General features: G+C 57.9%; 2 protein-coding genes across 2 annotated transcripts in view; one reads left to right on the top strand and one right to left on the bottom strand.

The window, feature by feature from the left end:
* Positions 1-720: 720 nt before the first annotated feature.
* MYBPH (myosin binding protein H) lies at positions 721-9,120 on the top strand. Its single transcript, XM_028120102.1, has 11 exons — positions 721-925; positions 1,010-1,144; positions 1,853-2,020; positions 4,443-4,531; positions 4,896-5,091; positions 5,274-5,413; positions 5,985-6,144; positions 7,436-7,572; positions 7,699-7,891; positions 8,674-8,776; positions 8,958-9,120. The coding sequence occupies exons 1-11, from the start codon at positions 721-723 to the stop codon at positions 9,118-9,120; spliced, it is 1,689 nt and encodes a 562-aa protein (XP_027975903.1).
* A 1,512-nt stretch (positions 9,121-10,632) lies between these two features.
* Positions 10,633-15,436, bottom strand: part of ADORA1 (adenosine A1 receptor) — a 31,580-nt gene continuing 26,776 nt past the window's right edge. The window contains exon 2 of the mRNA XM_028120324.2: positions 10,633-11,272. Within this exon, the coding sequence (XP_027976125.2) occupies positions 10,633-11,272 (640 nt within the window). The remainder of the gene's footprint in view (positions 11,273-15,436) is intronic.

A 15,436-nucleotide genomic window follows, 5' to 3' on the forward strand; every position in this document is an offset into this window, starting at 1 on the left:
TGTCACAGGGATTGGGGAGACAGGGTCCTCTCCAGCAAAAGCGGTAACCGGGGGCCTTAGGCCCCCTTCCTGGGGCCCCATTGCCGGAAGACCTTCCTCCGACCAGCCCCACCTTGGGCATCCCAATCCCCTCCCTCTCTGGAACCTTCAGCCCCACACGGCACATGTGAGAATGCCCAGGGAACGGGAGGCCGAGGGGAGTGTGGGATCCCAGAAGCAAAGCTGGGGGAAGGGAAGGCTGCTTCAGGCAGTCTGGGTCCCAGCACCTGGCTGAGAAGCCCTGGGTGCAAGTGGCTCCGCAGAGGCCAAACACAAAGCGTGATCTGGATTCCTTCTCCAGATGGAAGCTCTTGTTCCCATTGGCCTGACGCTTGGCACCGGCTCCTGGCAATGCCCCATCTCATCTATCTGTGCCCTCCTCCCCTCCGGGCACCGACACCATGGCTGCCGAGATCCAATCCGAGCGATACACGGGGTAGTGCGCTCCTCAAGGGACCCTGCAGTTCCTCCCCCCAAGCTATTCCTGGCCTAGGCGTCTCCCTGCCCCCCAGTCCCCCTGCCTGACCTGACCCCACAGCTGGGAACCATCATTTGGCTGGGGGTGGGGCAGCCCCCGACTATATAAGTCTGGCCCTAGATGTCCCAGGCACCCTGGAGGCCCAGACCCTCTCCTGCTGACCCCTGCACACTCCAGCCTGACCACCCTCAGCCAGCCCAGCAATGACAGAGAAAGCCGCCTCGGAGGCCCCCACCTGTGGTCCGGAGGAGACCTCCTCTGAGCTGGCCAAGGCGCCCACCACAGAGCCCTCTGCAGAAGCGGCAGCCCTGGAGTCCGCCGGGGAAGAGCGGGCTCCCACGCCACAGGCGCCTGCCCCCACAGCCCCTGCGGCCCCCGCAGCCACTAAACCTGCCCCTGCAAGCGAAGGTGACAAGAAGGTGGGGCAGGGAGTGCGGGCGGGGGAGCGTTCTCCACCACAGACCTCTTCATCTCCCCCTACTTCTCCCCCAGATGGGCCCAGTGCCCCGCTGCGGCTGGCCTTGGAGGATGTGAGCGACAACTCGGTGACCGTGAGCTGGGAGCCACCGGAGAGGCTAGGGAGGCTGGGGCTCCAGGGCTATGTGCTGGAGCTCTGCAGAGAAGGAGGTGAGCTCTGGGCTAAGCCCTGCACACCCCCAGGGGAGGTGGGCTTGGGAGTCACAGCAACAAGCCCCCAGACCCTGCAGCTGGGCCAGTCTGGGGGGAGATACAGAAGAAGAAAGTGCAAGCGGTCCCCTCAACCCACTCACCTAACACTTCTTGCTCACCCCATGGACCTCGGAGGCAGGAGGATGTCCAAATGACCTCAGGAGACACCCCCCGACCCCATCCTCCAGCTCCAGGGAGCCTCTGAGTAACAGGGAGAGAGGGGTCGGGGCTGCTGGGGGTGCTGGTCTGATAGGGAGTGAAGGAGATGCTGAGTCTCAGAGGAGCCTGCCCGGGGAGGGCAAGCAGGAGTGGGCGACAGAGAAGCTAGGAGCGGGCGTACTTAAGAGTAGGAGACAGTGAAGAGAAACAGGGGACCAGGGCAATGGCCCAGTTCCTGTTGCCTCTGTCCTGTTCACCTCCATGGCGGCCAAGTTCAGCCTGGCCTCTGCCTTTGTCCTTACCTTGCTGCATGACTTGGCAGATGTGTCCAACCCTCTCCGGGCTTTAGGATACATTTGACAAGAAGTCAGGGAAGGACAGCAAGGGGAAAATAAGGCCCGGGGTGGGAGGTCTATTGCCCCAGATCACCAGGGAGGAGGAAAGCCCCACTGAGAAGGATGCCCATGGCCGTGAAGCCGGGGCCTTGCATGCTGTCCATTTCCCCAGGCTCAGAGTGGGTGCCCGTGAACGCCCGGCCCCTGATGGTGACCCAGCTGACCATGCGGAACCTGGCTCTGGGGGACAAGTTCTTCCTGCGTGTGGCTGCAGTGAGCTCTGCAGGGGCTGGCCCACCAGCTGTGCTAGAACAGCCTGTCCACATCCAGAAGATCATCGGTAAAGCCCATCCTTTTATCTCCTGCTCCCAGCCCTTCCCGGGCACGTTATGTGATAGGTAGGGAAACTTGAGGCTGTTGGGCAGAGGAAACAAGACAACCATCTTCCCCCATCCCACCCTCACATGCATAAGCCACATGCTATCACCATCTTGCCTTAAGAAAGCTCCAGGTTCCTCAGCAGCAAGCCTCTGGAGGTCAAAGAGGCCATTTCCCTGAGTGGCCCAGCCCCCAAGCGTTGGGGGAGGGTGTCCCTGACTCCCAGAAATGAAAGCTCAAGCTCCCCCAGGTCACCTGCCTCAGCGTCCCAATGCTAAAAGCCATTTTGTTCTTCCTCCTATCTAATCTGAATCCCTCCAGCGGCCAGGGAAGTTCGTGTTCTGCCCATTTTCTGCTCGTGTCATATGGCCTGGGTTCCAGATCCTCCCAAAGGTTTTTGAACAGAGAGAAGTCTTTGCTTGCCTCTTATCCCACCACGTCCCTAGTGGGAGAAACAGACGAGAGCCTGCAGGCCTGTGAAGTTTTCTCCATCCCCAGAGGGCAGCGGTGTGCTGGGGACCTTGGAGGCCAGCTGCTGTCCCTTTGTAAGACTTCTATTTGCAGGGTGCATTAGCCTCAAGCCTACCCTTGCTCCCTTCCCAGAGCCGATCGGGTTTCAGCCCGTTAATGGCAGTGAGTCATTTGGTCTGATCTGAGGTCTCTGGGGACAGCCCAGGGCCCGGGGTGAAGAGAGACACAGGCCAGCAGGTGGCCTGAGGTCTTCTCTACCTTCTTTCTTTTCCCCTGCACCCACAGGAGGCCTCCAAAAAGAGTGGGCTTCAGAGCCACAGGAGAGGTCAAGTTTGGATTCAAGGAAATACTTCTCAACTTCAAGGCCCAAGAGATGTGGGAACCACGGGGCTAGAGAGATTAGAATCACGGGCTATGACAGGGGGTCCATCCAAGCCAAGCAGGTCCCCAGGGGCCCGAGACTCCCTCGAGGTCACTCAGCCTATAAGCAGCAATCCCAGAACCTGCCTCCCATACAGGACCATTCCTGTGCCACCAAGCGTCCGGGAGTCTTCTCTGGGACCCTTCCATCCCTTGAGTCTGGGGCAGACATGACCCCCACCTGGCAGCCACAGTATGGACATGTCGACTCTAACCTGGAGGTGCCAGGAAGCCCTCCTGGTTGGGAGGGTCCTGGACCTGCCCCAGGAGCTCAGACTCTGAGAGGGTACAGGAGGCCATGGCTCTCTACTCCAAGGCCCAACATTGAAGGAGCCAGCCAGACTCTGCACCCACGACTCCATTATAATTCCTCTGGCAGGAGAGAAGGGGATTTCCTGGAGAGAAGAGGGGGAGGAGGCCGCGAACAAACAGGGACCAGCCAGGCCCTCCTCATGGGCAGGGCAGGGTGGGGACCTTGTCCAGAATCCTCGGCTGCTCAGCTGTCCCTTCTTAGCCACCTGGAGCTGCCAAGCATTCCTGGCCCCCTGCAGCTGCCCCTAGATCGTTCCACTCCTTATGCCCCCAGAGCCAAGGGCCTGCACAGCTAATCCTCGGAGACACAGTGTTCCTTCTCACCATCTCCTCCCCTCCGGCCTGTGTGCCACCGACCAACTGCTGCCACCTGTTTGCTGCCGAGGAGCCTCAGCCTCCACCGCTCCTTCCCCCGCCCGGGGCAGGGAGCGGGGAGGATGGCAGGGGCTGCAGCAGCCTCCCCTTAGAATGCCCAGCGGCTTTGGTGGCTGCACCTGATTAGGTGATGGTCAGGAAGGTGGCTCCCCCCCATAGCATGGGACTGAAGTGAGATTTCAGGAAGGACTTCCCAACTGTGAGACTGAAAGGTAGTGGGAGGGGTGACAGAGAAAGAAGGGGTATAGCTGCTCTGCCCTCATTTAAGAAGGGAAAGATCCTAATCCTCCCATATGGCCTCCGACAGAGAAATGGGCAAACGGATCTCACAGGGGCTTCTCTGGAAGTTCTGGGCTGCTGTGGAATGGAGGATGCTGGATAAGGAGGAAGAAGGCATGGCCACCTTTCCTGGGAATGCAGGCCGACAGGTGCAGCACCTGCTTCCCACTAGGGGGAGCCAAGGAGCCCGCCAGGACCCATCTGGAGCCCTGGCATGCCTAAGCTGCAGGGTAAATCCCAGCCTGGCAGGGTCAGGGCGCCAAGGGAGTGCCCGGGATGCTTACCAGTTCACACCATGGAGGCCCTGCCCTCCTGGAACCTCCCAGCTCTCAACTCCCCAAGGGCCTTGAGGGATTTGGGCCCCTGCATCTCCATTAGCCTTTCCCACAAGCAGGCAGCCCCAGAGCACAACTAGGAGCCCTCCTGCCCAGCCAGCGACCCTCACCGGTTGTTTCCTATGGCTACCACAGTAGCCTCCAATCAGCAACCCCGTGCTGTGCTAAGCCTAGCCTCTCCCTTTGATGCAGAGGCCCCCAAGATCCGAGTCCCCCGCCACCTTCGTCAGACCTACATCCGCCAGGTGGGAGAGCCAGTCAACCTGCAAATCCCCTTCCAGGTAGGTGTGGCCCCTGCCCAGGATAACAGCCTGGAGGGAAATCAGGGCCCCTACTTGAGGTGTGTCGGAGGAACCCTGGAAATGTCAGGATCCTCATGAGAGGCCCTCATGAGACCCACCAAGAGAGCTGCACCCTCCCTCCGTTGTACACATGACTCAGTTGTGATTCTCCAGCCTGTGGTCGGGATGGGTGGTCCCAGGGTTGGCTGGACACCTGGAGAAGGAGGCTGTGAACAGCACCTGCGTCTCCTGGAAGGGCTGATGGGGCCAGCTCCCCTGAGCACAGCTCCAGAGATCCCCGGAATTGAGTGGGTATGGGGTGCTGGTGCCTCCTGCATCTGCCCTGAGAGCTCCTCCCTCCCAGGGGAGTCCCAAGCCTCAGGCCTCTTGGACCCATAATGGCCACGCCCTGGACAGCCAGCGAGTGAACGTGCGCACCGGGGACCAGGACTCCATCCTCTTCATCCGCTCGGCCAGGCGCTCTGACTCAGGCTGCTATGAGCTCACTGTGCGTCTGGAAGGCTTGGAGGCCAAGGCAGCCATCGACATCCTGGTGATTGGTACGGGGCCAGGCGAGGCGGGGCTGCCGTGCTGGGGACCCAGAGACCCCATCTCCTACCCCAGAGCTGACCGCTGACGGGATTAGGCCAGGGAGTGTGTGACAGGAGCCAGATCTTGGGTGTGGGGATTTTGCAGCAAGCCCAGCCTTCCCCCTCACCCCCCTCACACTCTGGCCCTGCAGAGAAACCTGGACCCCCCAGCAGCATCCGGCTACTGGACGTCTGGGGCTGCAACGCTGCTCTTGAGTGGACACTGCCCCAGGACACAGGCAACACAGAGCTCCTGGGCTACACAGTGCAGAAGGCAGACAAAAAGACAGGGGTGAGGCCCGCTGGAGCAGCGTGTGGTGGGGGGGAGGTGGCCAAGGTGGCCAGGAAGGCCCAGCCCTCCGAGAGTCCAGGGAGCGTGCTCTAGTCTAACTACCACTAACCTGAGGTCCTCATGTGGCTTTTTAGCAAGATCCCTTTCCTCTCTGGGCCTCAGCTGCCTCCTGAAGACTGCAAGGGGGGCTCTCTGTGGCCCTTCAAGGTCTAAAGCAGTGCTTCTGGAAATGTAATGTGCCTATGAATCACCTGGGAATCTTGCTAAAATGCCAATCTTAACTCATTAGGTCTGGGGCGGGGGCTGAGATCCTGTACTTCCCAGAAGTTCCCAGGTGATTCTGAGTATGCAGGTCCTCAGGCCACACTTTGAGCCGTAAGAATCTAGAATTCTCTGAGGACCCCAGCGAGGTCATCTGAGTATCCAGGGACCCTGTCTCCCAAAGCTGGATGGTTCAGCTTCCTCAGGATAAAGCCTGGAATGAGCACCTCTGAGGAAGGGGCCCCAGGGTGAGCCAGGAGGGCAAGGGCAAGGGTCAGAGGAAAGGATGACCAGGCCTGGGTCCCCGCAGCAATGGTTCACGGTCCTGGAGCGCTACCACCCAACCACCTGCACCATCTCTGACCTCATCGTGGGAAACGCCTACTCCTTTCGGGTCTTCTCGGAGAACCAGTGTGGGCTCAGTGCCTCGGCCGCGACCACCAAGGAGCTAGCCCGCATCCAGAAGGCAGGTGGGTCTGGGCCCGGGGCCAGACACCAAACCAGGCCTGCCCTCCTTCCCTCCAACCGCCCCCCTACCCAGCCAGGCTCGGCCTGTCCTGAGGCATCAGCACCCCTCCCTGTGGGCTCCCCGTGGGTGCCGCTCGCCAGAGCATCTGCTGCCCTCTCCACACCCACTCCACAGCTACGCACACGCTCACGCATTCACACAAGGGACTATAAAGAAATGGATGTGGTTGATTGATTTTAACAAACACATCAGAGCAAACCCGTGCAAAGGAGATGCGCCCCTTGGGAGGCTGTGCACTTATTCCAAAGTTGCTGGTGGCGGCCAGCATCGAAGCAATCACGGGGGCTCATGCGCGGTGTCCCAGGGGCACTACTCTGAGGGGCGGGGTGCGTGGGTAGGTAGAGTCCGGTGAGTTGGCTCAAACACAAGCCTCCTGACCCTCATATAACACCACACAGATGGACAGGAGAGATATGGGTATTTACTGTCTCCATACGGCCACGTGACGTGCTTGCGTCAGATATGAAATGCCAAGCCCTTGCTCCCTGTCACCCTGTGATCTCCAGCACCCCCACCCCCCACCCCCCAGCACGGAGTCTGTGTAGGCTTGGGAAGGCACACGCAAATTTTTAACACCAGCCTGTGCTGCACAGAACGAAGAAGATATTTTTGTTTAAAAAAGGAAAACCAGTCAGGTCTCCAAAGACAAACAGAAATGAAATGTGGATCTCTGGGTTGCAAGTCCCCAGCCTCGGCCAAGAGCAACTCATCTATCCAGTTTTCCTGCTCGTTGCCCTCTCTGTCCTCTCCCTGACCCACCCAGGCACGGTCCCGACATTCCTCTGCTTCTTTGAGATCTTCTGTCTCTAAATTCTCACATATTGGCCATGCCTGGCTTCCCGAAGATCCCAGGAGCCTGGGGTCCTGCCACAGAGCTCCTTCATCCCACGGCAGCAATGAAATGGCTTGTCTCCTGCCCTCGTTGAAGCTAAGATCCTCCTCCAGACCACCAGCTCTCTGCCCAGAGAGCCATGGTCATCATGTGATTGTCTACCCTTTAAGCCCCAAACTCACTAAGTGATATTGGGCAAGTCACTCATCCATGAAGGGCCTTAGTTTCCCGTCTGTCAAATAGTAATAACAAACTCACTCTTGCAGAAGGATGCTAAGTAGAATAAATAAGACACCTAAGCGTAAGCTATAGTGGTTATTTTAGGAAAATGGATGAATTCAGTTCTAAGAGGTCTACTCTTATAACCTTAAATTTGCACCCCTTTCTCTCCTGAACCCAGATATTGTTGCCAAACCTAAAGGGTTTGTGGAGCGAGACTTCTCAGAAGCCCCCTCATTTACCCAGCCCCTGGCTGACCACACCTCCACTCCTGGCTACAGCACTCAGCTCTTCTGCAGTGTTCGAGCATCGCCCAAGGTAAGGGGTGAAGCCTCCCTGTGCCCTGGGTGGGGGCAGTGGGCTGGGGAATCTTCCCAGACAGCTCCTTCAAAGCCCATCCCACCCCACAATCTCCTCAGCTCTCTTCTGACCATGTTCCCTTAGCCCAAGATCATCTGGATGAAAAACAAGATGAACATCCAGGGTGACCCCAAATACCGTGCCCTCTCTGAGCAAGGCATCTGCACCCTGGAAATCCGGAAGCCCAGCCCCTTTGATTCTGGGGTCTACACCTGCAAGGCTGTCAATGTGCTAGGGGAGGCATCCGTGGACTGCCGGCTGGAGGTCAAAGGGAAAGGTACGAGGAACGTCCTTCTCCAGGGACCATCCCTTAATAGAAGCCACCTCTTCTCCTGCCCGACTAGATGAGGCTGGGTGCTGGAAATCAAGGCAGGACAGACGGTTAGTAAAGATGGAGAGATCTGGCTAGTGGAAGGATTTTCCAAGTGGGAGGACAGCCCAATGTAAGGAACGGAGGTAGTAGAGTCTGCCACCCAGACTGACTGATTACCTGGGGTGAGGGCGTGTAGCCTTGAGCCCCTCTCACCCCACTACCCCCAACTCGGGTCCCCTGCAGACGCGTCCCTCCCCCACTCTGACTGTGGCATCTCTTCCAGCATCAGCCACACACTGAAGAGCGACAGGAGGCTGTGACGAAGAGGACGGTAAATGGCTGGACCCTCGGCCTCTGGGGCCAGAGGCCAGAGCAGGGGGTGGGGGTGGGGGCCGGGGAAAGGTGGCATTCAGCTCTGGGGACAAATCTGCAGTCCCGGGCAACGTGCGCATAGGACAGGGGCCTAGTTCAGGGCATTCCCTTGGGCCTGTTTCCTTGTCAGCAAGAGGGGACAACAACCTGTGGCCCACCTTCCCTCCCAGGTGGTTCTGAGGCTCTGGACACGTAGGGAAGGTTCCCTGAGCTGCAGTGGCAGAGCTAAGTGCTGGGCATTGGGCCCTTGGGGTGGGAGGCCTGGGAAGGAAAGAGGGGTGCTCTGTCCCTCTGCCCTGTCTCACTTCTTGAGCAGGTCAGGTAGAGCCCGGCTCTGTCTAATCCCAGGGCTCATGAAGCATGTTCTCTGCCAGGTGCTGCAGACCTGGGGATTCGGGGCCACCAGACTCAGAATCAAGCTCCACGGATGCCCCAGAACCCCGTTCACACGGTGATGGCTGATGGCTTTCCTCCCTGGTACCTGCCTCGCCTCCCTCCCCTAGAGGCCAGAGCCCAGGAGCCTGGGGTAGGCCTGGCAGGTCCCAGGCCCGGCTTCCTGGGCATGAGGGGGCCTGGGAGGTGCAAAGACTGGATGCCCCTGCAGAGAGGTGCACTCTGGGTGAGAACCGCTCAAATAAAGGTGTGTGTTGTGTTTCAGTGCGGGGGCCTCTGTGCCGGTGAGCGTCGTTGTGATGGGGGAGGCGCTGTGTCGCAGCGAGGGGGATGGAATGCGTCACCTCGAGGGGGTCTCCACCTATGACATCAGGAGGAAGATGTCAGTGGGAGGGGACTCAGGATCTCAGGGGGGTTTCCAGACATGAGATTTTTAACATCTTGCTTTCACATTCAGGGTTTTCTATGCCAAGAGCATAACTATAGGAAGAGACACACTCTTCTCTGGAACCCTCCTTGCTCTGAACGCCTCCATACCCCCCTCCCTGCTTCGCCCCCCCACGCTCCCCACCCCCAACTCTCTTCTGCTGAGGTTGTCTGCTTCCCTCAGATGGCAGTGGGGGTGGGGAGCCAGGGGCATGCTCTCCATCAGGGTTCACGGTCTTTATTAGTCAGGCGGCCCTCCCTGGGACCCAGGGCACATCCTACCTCCGAGAAAGGGAAGGGCCTGGAACCACTCACAGAACCCCACCCCCACTCCTCTGTACAAGGGCCCCCAGAGCCTGGCAGAGGGTGGACTCTTCCCTGGATGTTCTGAAGCCTACACTGTGCCACAGAGCCCCAAAGCCCCTGAAAACTAGTGCCAGGGATACTGGGGACATTTAAATGCCAGCCAGACCTCCCTGCCTCACTCTCAGGGGTGTGGTCTCCCCTGGCCTGTCACAAGTCATCCCATGAGTACCCACGGTCAGCACTTTCCCTTGTCCACCCCCCCCCCCACAAAGGCAGGCAGAATGCTCCCTCATGTTGGCATGTCTGGGCCTCTCCTCTCCATCTGGCCCAGAAACAGCAGAGATGGGTGTCACTTAGGAGAGTTCAGGCCATCATCAGGGGCTTAGTGGGGCTGGTAGCCCAGATGACAGGTAGTTATAGCCCAAGCTCCTCCTTGGGACACTGGGACACGCCGGACCAGAGCAAGGGCTCAGTGCTGCCACCCGGTGGCTGTGCGAGGCCAGCTCTTAAACTCCACATGAACTCCAGGGGGCTTGGAGCCCCCATTCAGGGTCCCAGGGCTGGTGGAGAATAAAGCAAAAGTTGGGAATGATTTCTGAACCCACTCTTTCTGCCTCTTCCAAGTATAAACCTGGGCTCCCCGGGGCAGGGAGAGCAGACACCCTGGCACCCGGCATGGCTACCGCTCAGGGTCCTGGGAGGCGGGGACTGAGGCTCCATGATTCCTGCCCCTCAGTGGCTCTGCCACCTTCTACAGAAAGGAGAGAAAGCAAAACCATGATGTCCAGTTTCTCTCCCTCCCTCCATCTTGGAGGGGATCCTCTCCTCTCCTTAGGCTTGGTCCCAGGGTTGACCCACTACCACCAGAGACAAGCAGGCTCCCCTGACTGCCACGGGAGCCTAAGCTTGCCCTCCCAGCCCACATGGCCCCTTTGCAGCCTCAGTCTCCCCAGGTCCGTCCAGCCCGAAGCACTGGGTTGCCCGTAGGATGGTCACACAGCTGGGGAGGCTCAAGCCACTTTCCTCCTCTCCTCAGGTTACCTGGTTCCTTCCCCATGGACCACCCTCCCAAACCTCCTCCAGGACCCGAGGTACAGGGCACCCACACCCCACAGCCCAGCCAGGAAGGCTCAAGAGCGGGACCAGTGGGGAGGTGGGACTGGGCTGAGATGCCCCCGATGTGGGCAGGCAGGATCGGAAGGTGGAGTCTAGTCGTGGGGCCCCTCTTCGGGGGGGTCCTCGTCAACGGGGGGTGTGGGCTGGCAGCGGAAATGGTCATGCCAAATCTTAAGGAAGGTGACCCGGAACTTCTGGATGCGGAAGGCATAGACAATGGGGTTCATGGCCGAGTTGCCGTGGGTGAGGAAGATGGCAATGTAGGTGAGGATGCTGGGCTTCTGGCAGGAAGGGCAGAAGAGGGTGATGCAGTTCAGGATGTGCAGGGGCAGCCAGCTGAGGGCGAAGAGGAAGAGAATGAGGGCCAGCGACTTGGCAATCTTCAGCTCCTTCCCGTAGTACTTCTGCGGGTCACCAGAGGAGGCCGACACCTTCTTGTTGAGCTGCTTGCGGATCAGGTAGAAGACCTCCAGGTAGATGAGGACCATGAGCAGCAGCGGCGGTAGCACCCAGACAAAGAAGTTGAAGTAGACCATGTACTCCATGCTGATAACCTTCTCAAACTCGCACTCAATCACGGGCTCGCCCTCGGTGCTGTTGGCTGCCCAGGCCCGCTCCACCTCCCCGAGCCGGTTCCAGCCGAACAGGGGCGTCAGACCCACCACGAAGGAGAGAATCCAGCAGCCGGCGATGGCCACGGCCGCCCTCCGGGGAGTCACCACCGTCTTGTACCTGGGGGAGGGGAGAATAGAGTGTGAGTCCCCCCAACCCAGGCTCCACCAGCCCCCAGGGGTCTCTAAGAGGAGACCCCCTCCCCAGCCAGGGCCCAGTGAGCAGGGAGCTGCGGGTCTTTGGCTAGAAGTCCGAGTCTTCAGGATCTAAGATTTGGGCCACAGCTTTGCATCGCACTGGCTCATCTCGCCCACAGAGGGTGGGAACCCTGGGTCACGTAAAAATCATGGCGAACTAAAAATCAAGGTAAAAATCATAACAGAAAATAACAAAGGACCTCCCGGAGGAGTTTTAATAAAATCACCAAAGTAAAAATCATGTGTGCCCGGCACATCGCCATTGGTCACCTCATCATTGCAGCGTGGCGGTCCTGTTAAGGTAGGAAAGCCTTGACAGATGAGGAAATTGAGGTTCAAAGCAATCACATGATCTGCCCAAGGCCGCATGGAAGGTGGCAACGCTTTCCTACGCTACGCTGACCCAAAACAGCCAGAAAATCAGTGAGCCGCTCTTCCCCTTAGGCCAGCTGACAGCTGACACAACTGTCCAAAAAAGCCTTGCACACCTCCCTCCTTCCGGCTCTGCCCCATACCCTCCTACCAGTGCCCCCACCTCCCCTTCCAAGCTTACCTCCCCTTCCCCCGTCCAATCACCGCGCAGTGCTTATCTCCTGAGGGCTTGTGCTCAAGCACCAGCTCTGCACCCCCAAGCTAATGGGGGAATCATTCTCAGGAAAGACAACTCATGTTCACAGAGCATTTGCTACAAGCGAGGCACTTGCGTGTATGCATGCACAGGGGTGCATTTGCTCAGCCAAATGCCAAACATGCATGTTTTCTGTGCCAGTAAGAAAGGATCTCTGCGGCTCACATTTTGGGTGAAGAGGCCGACAACACAATGTCCTGGGAGCTCCCCACTTCCCTTTAAACCAGTGCAGCCTGCAGCCAGCGTGTCCTCTGCCCACATGCCGCCCTGGAGAGAGTGCCAGGGGCTGGGGCCCACCCAGCTCGGTGCTGGGGAGCCAGCTCAGCACAGGTGGGCTCAGCTTGCCCAGTTTATTTTCCAGTGCAGCTTCTGAGATGGATGGAGTGCCCCGCTGAGCCTGTAAGCAGCTCCTGAGACCCATGGGGATGAAAGCAGAGGCCTCCCTCCGACTCTGGTTTCTCCTGTCGTGTGCTGCAGCATCGGTGGTTTTCTTCTTTACAGTGACGTTACTTACGGCGCCTCTCACCCTGGACCCCGTTCTGTGCACCACAGCCCACTGATCCGGGAAGGCTTTACGGGGAGGGGGAAGGGAATGACTTGGCAGGGGGGAGAAACCAGATCCCCCCATCCCATCAAGGAAGCAAGCACTAGAAGGGATCATGGAAGCTCTTTTCCAATCTCCTCATCGTTCCAATGGGAAAGGGAGGAACCTAGATGATTCCAACATGTCAGTGTGATGACCCCTCCCCTACTCTGTGATCATAGGGCCCTTGTGTCCCCAAAGCACCAAGGCACCTTGAAGGCACCCAGTTCACTGGTGCCTCCCTAAGTTTTCTTACACATAATCCTTGCTATCTTGCAACTGAAGCCCATTCCCGCCTCTTGGATCCCCAGCAGGAGGGCCAGCCTGGTGCACACACTAGAAGTCAATCTGCAACCTACTAGATCAACTCTTTCTCAGTAAAATGAGACAGCGGACCCCGCTTCAGAGACTAAGGACCAGATGAGACAACATAAGTGAAATAGTCTGTAAACACCCCACCAATATTCTTGTGCCCAAGCTCCTCCCTTCCAAGCCCCTAGTAACACTCATACTTGGAAAACCTCCCGTATCTCTAGATGCTCAGCCAACAGGACTTAACTGCTCTGCAAATATCTGGCTCAGGGCTTGTTAGTGATGATCTCAAAGGGCTCCCCACACATCCTATGGTGAAAGAAGCTCTGGGTGAATCTATAGAGCAAGACCAAAGAGGCAGAGATCATTCTGCCAAGACAGAAGGCTGAGGGACACTGCCATGGCTGTCATGAGGTTGGGCTGGGGGGCAGGTTTCCAGGGTGAGCCTCAGCAGGACCTAATCAGGCTGCAGCTGCAAGAGGAAGGATGGAGGCCAGGCACCTGCCCTTCCCTGCCCACCCGCCCCGGGTCACAGCCCATCGCACGTATGATTTATATCATGTTTATCATTTACAAAGCCCTTTACATTCATGTCTCAGGTCATCCCCGTAACCACCCTGTGATGCAGGACATAATGGGATTACCATTTCACAGATTAGGAAACCCAGGCCCAGAAATGGCCAATAACTTACCCAGGTCTCCAGACTCCAAGACCAGCTCTCCTCCGGGGCACCAGGCTCACTATGGGTCACTTAGATATGGGATGATTGGCAGATTGCAAATGTCCCCTTCCTAAGAGCTTTAGAATGGGAACATCTGGACCCTGGTCAAGGAGGGTATGCCCAGAGATAGGGGGGTGGACAAGGTGACCTTGTGCTGCCGTGCAGCCTGGGGATTGGGGGTGGGGGGAGGCTGCCCAGGACCCACATCTGAGCAATGATGACCACTGAGAGAAGAGGTGGGTCCCGACACTGACCCAGGTGCGAGAGAAGGAGGAAGCAGCTTCTCACTAGGGAGGCGCCCACCCCCCTCCTCCCCTCGCCCTTCTTGACGGCCTGGAGCCCCAGGGTTAAAGCTTTCCTGGGGCTCCTCCAGGGCCAGGTCCCAGCAGACCTGCAGCTTAGGGTATCAGTTCTCATCTGTTTTTCTTGCTATTTTCTCCATGGTGGGAAAGGGCTGGACCCAGGACCTTGGCTGAGGTGGGGCAGGCTCCCACAGGAAGGACTGCGTCCCAGGGCCAGGGAGAAACTCACCTCTCCCCACATGTGGGAAAGAGAAGCAGAAGCTGCAAGTCCTGGGGCGCACATGGGGTAGGGCGTCGTTGAATGTGCCTCCAAAGCTTGGGAGGTCCCTCCCAAGTTGGGGTCCGCGGCCTCACCCCACCCCCGGGGCTGTGGTGGGAACTAGCCAGAAAGACAGCTGTCCTCAGGAGCGTGCAGTGTCCCATAGACACAGGCGGGGGAGCAACAGAATGGACACATTGAAACACCAGTGGGGCCTTGTCCACAGGCAAGCAGGGCGGGCAGCTCCTTACAGAACCAGCCCCATCACCTCCAGCGTCTCCCTCACGGTGCTTAAAATCCCACCATGGGTGAGCCATTCATTTGGGTTAAGAATTGGCCCCTCTGTGTGTTATTTTTAAAAGCCAAGACAGTACTAATTCCAGAGTGTGAGTTAGTCTACCAGCCAGCGCCTTCCTGATGATGGTGATAACATGCATACTGTGTACCTGGACCGGCGGGAAGGGGAGGGAGGGCTTCAGGAAAGAGGTGGAAGGGGGTTCCCGGGCTGGCTGAGTGGGGAGGTATCTCCCATCACAGATGCCACCAGAATAAGTGTGATTCAGAGGTGGACAAGGTGGGGCCGGGGGGACTACCAATCCCGCACCCAACAGGGCAGGGCAGAAGACACCTCTGCCACACCCCTGCACTCTGGCAGGGCTGCTACATAGAAGAGGGAAGTTCTGAAGGCTAAGGCGGGGGAGGGGCATTGAACAATAACAGCTAACTGGGGCATCTGGGTGGCTCAGTTGGTTGAGCGTCTGACTCTTGGTTTCGGCTCAGGTCATGATCTCAGGGTCGTGAGATCAAGCCCTGGGTCAGGCTCCACACTCGGCGGTAAGTCTGCTTGAGAGTCTCTCCCTCTCCCTCTGCCCCTCCCCTCCCACTCATGTGCACGCTCTCTCTCTCTCTTTCTCTCTCTCTCAAATAAATAAACAAATCTTTAAACAAAAAGAAAAATAACAGCTAACTGATCAGTAATAATGACAACAATAATGCTAATAAGTTAACATTTATTGATACTTCTTGCAGACCCGGCACTGACTAAAGATAGCCCCATGAGTCAGGTATTATTATGATTATTATTTTCATTTTCTAATTACAGTAACTGAGACTCAGATTATGAGACCTGCCCAAGGTCCCTTACCGAGAAAGACGTAGAAACAGAATTGCTAAGATTCAGATCTTTCCAAGTCCAAAGCCTGGCTGGACCCAGCCCTGGCACTCCCATGGGATGGGGTGGAGGGGGCTTGGAGGGTGGAGCCTCAGAGTGGCAGGGAGCCA

Source organism: Eumetopias jubatus, unplaced genomic scaffold (assembly GCF_037043125.1).
Source record: "Eumetopias jubatus isolate StellerSeaLion01/CBP00866 unplaced genomic scaffold, mEumJub1_p1.0 scaffold_12, whole genome shotgun sequence".
Taxonomy (NCBI): Eukaryota; Metazoa; Chordata; class Mammalia; order Carnivora; family Otariidae; genus Eumetopias; species Eumetopias jubatus.

Bases quoted from the DNA above. Each gene is read 5' to 3' on its own strand.
- MYBPH (XM_028120102.1), top strand. From the start codon at position 721: ATGACAGAGAAAGCCGCCTCGGAGGCCCCCACCTGTGGTCCGGAGGAG. The intron at 6,145-7,435 runs GTGGGTCTGGGC...TCCTGAACCCAG, and splicing joins AGCCCGCATCCAGAAGGCAG to ATATTGTTGCCAAACCTAAA. The intron at 8,777-8,957 runs GTACCTGCCTCG...GTTGTGTTTCAG, and splicing joins GCTGATGGCTTTCCTCCCTG to TGCGGGGGCCTCTGTGCCGG.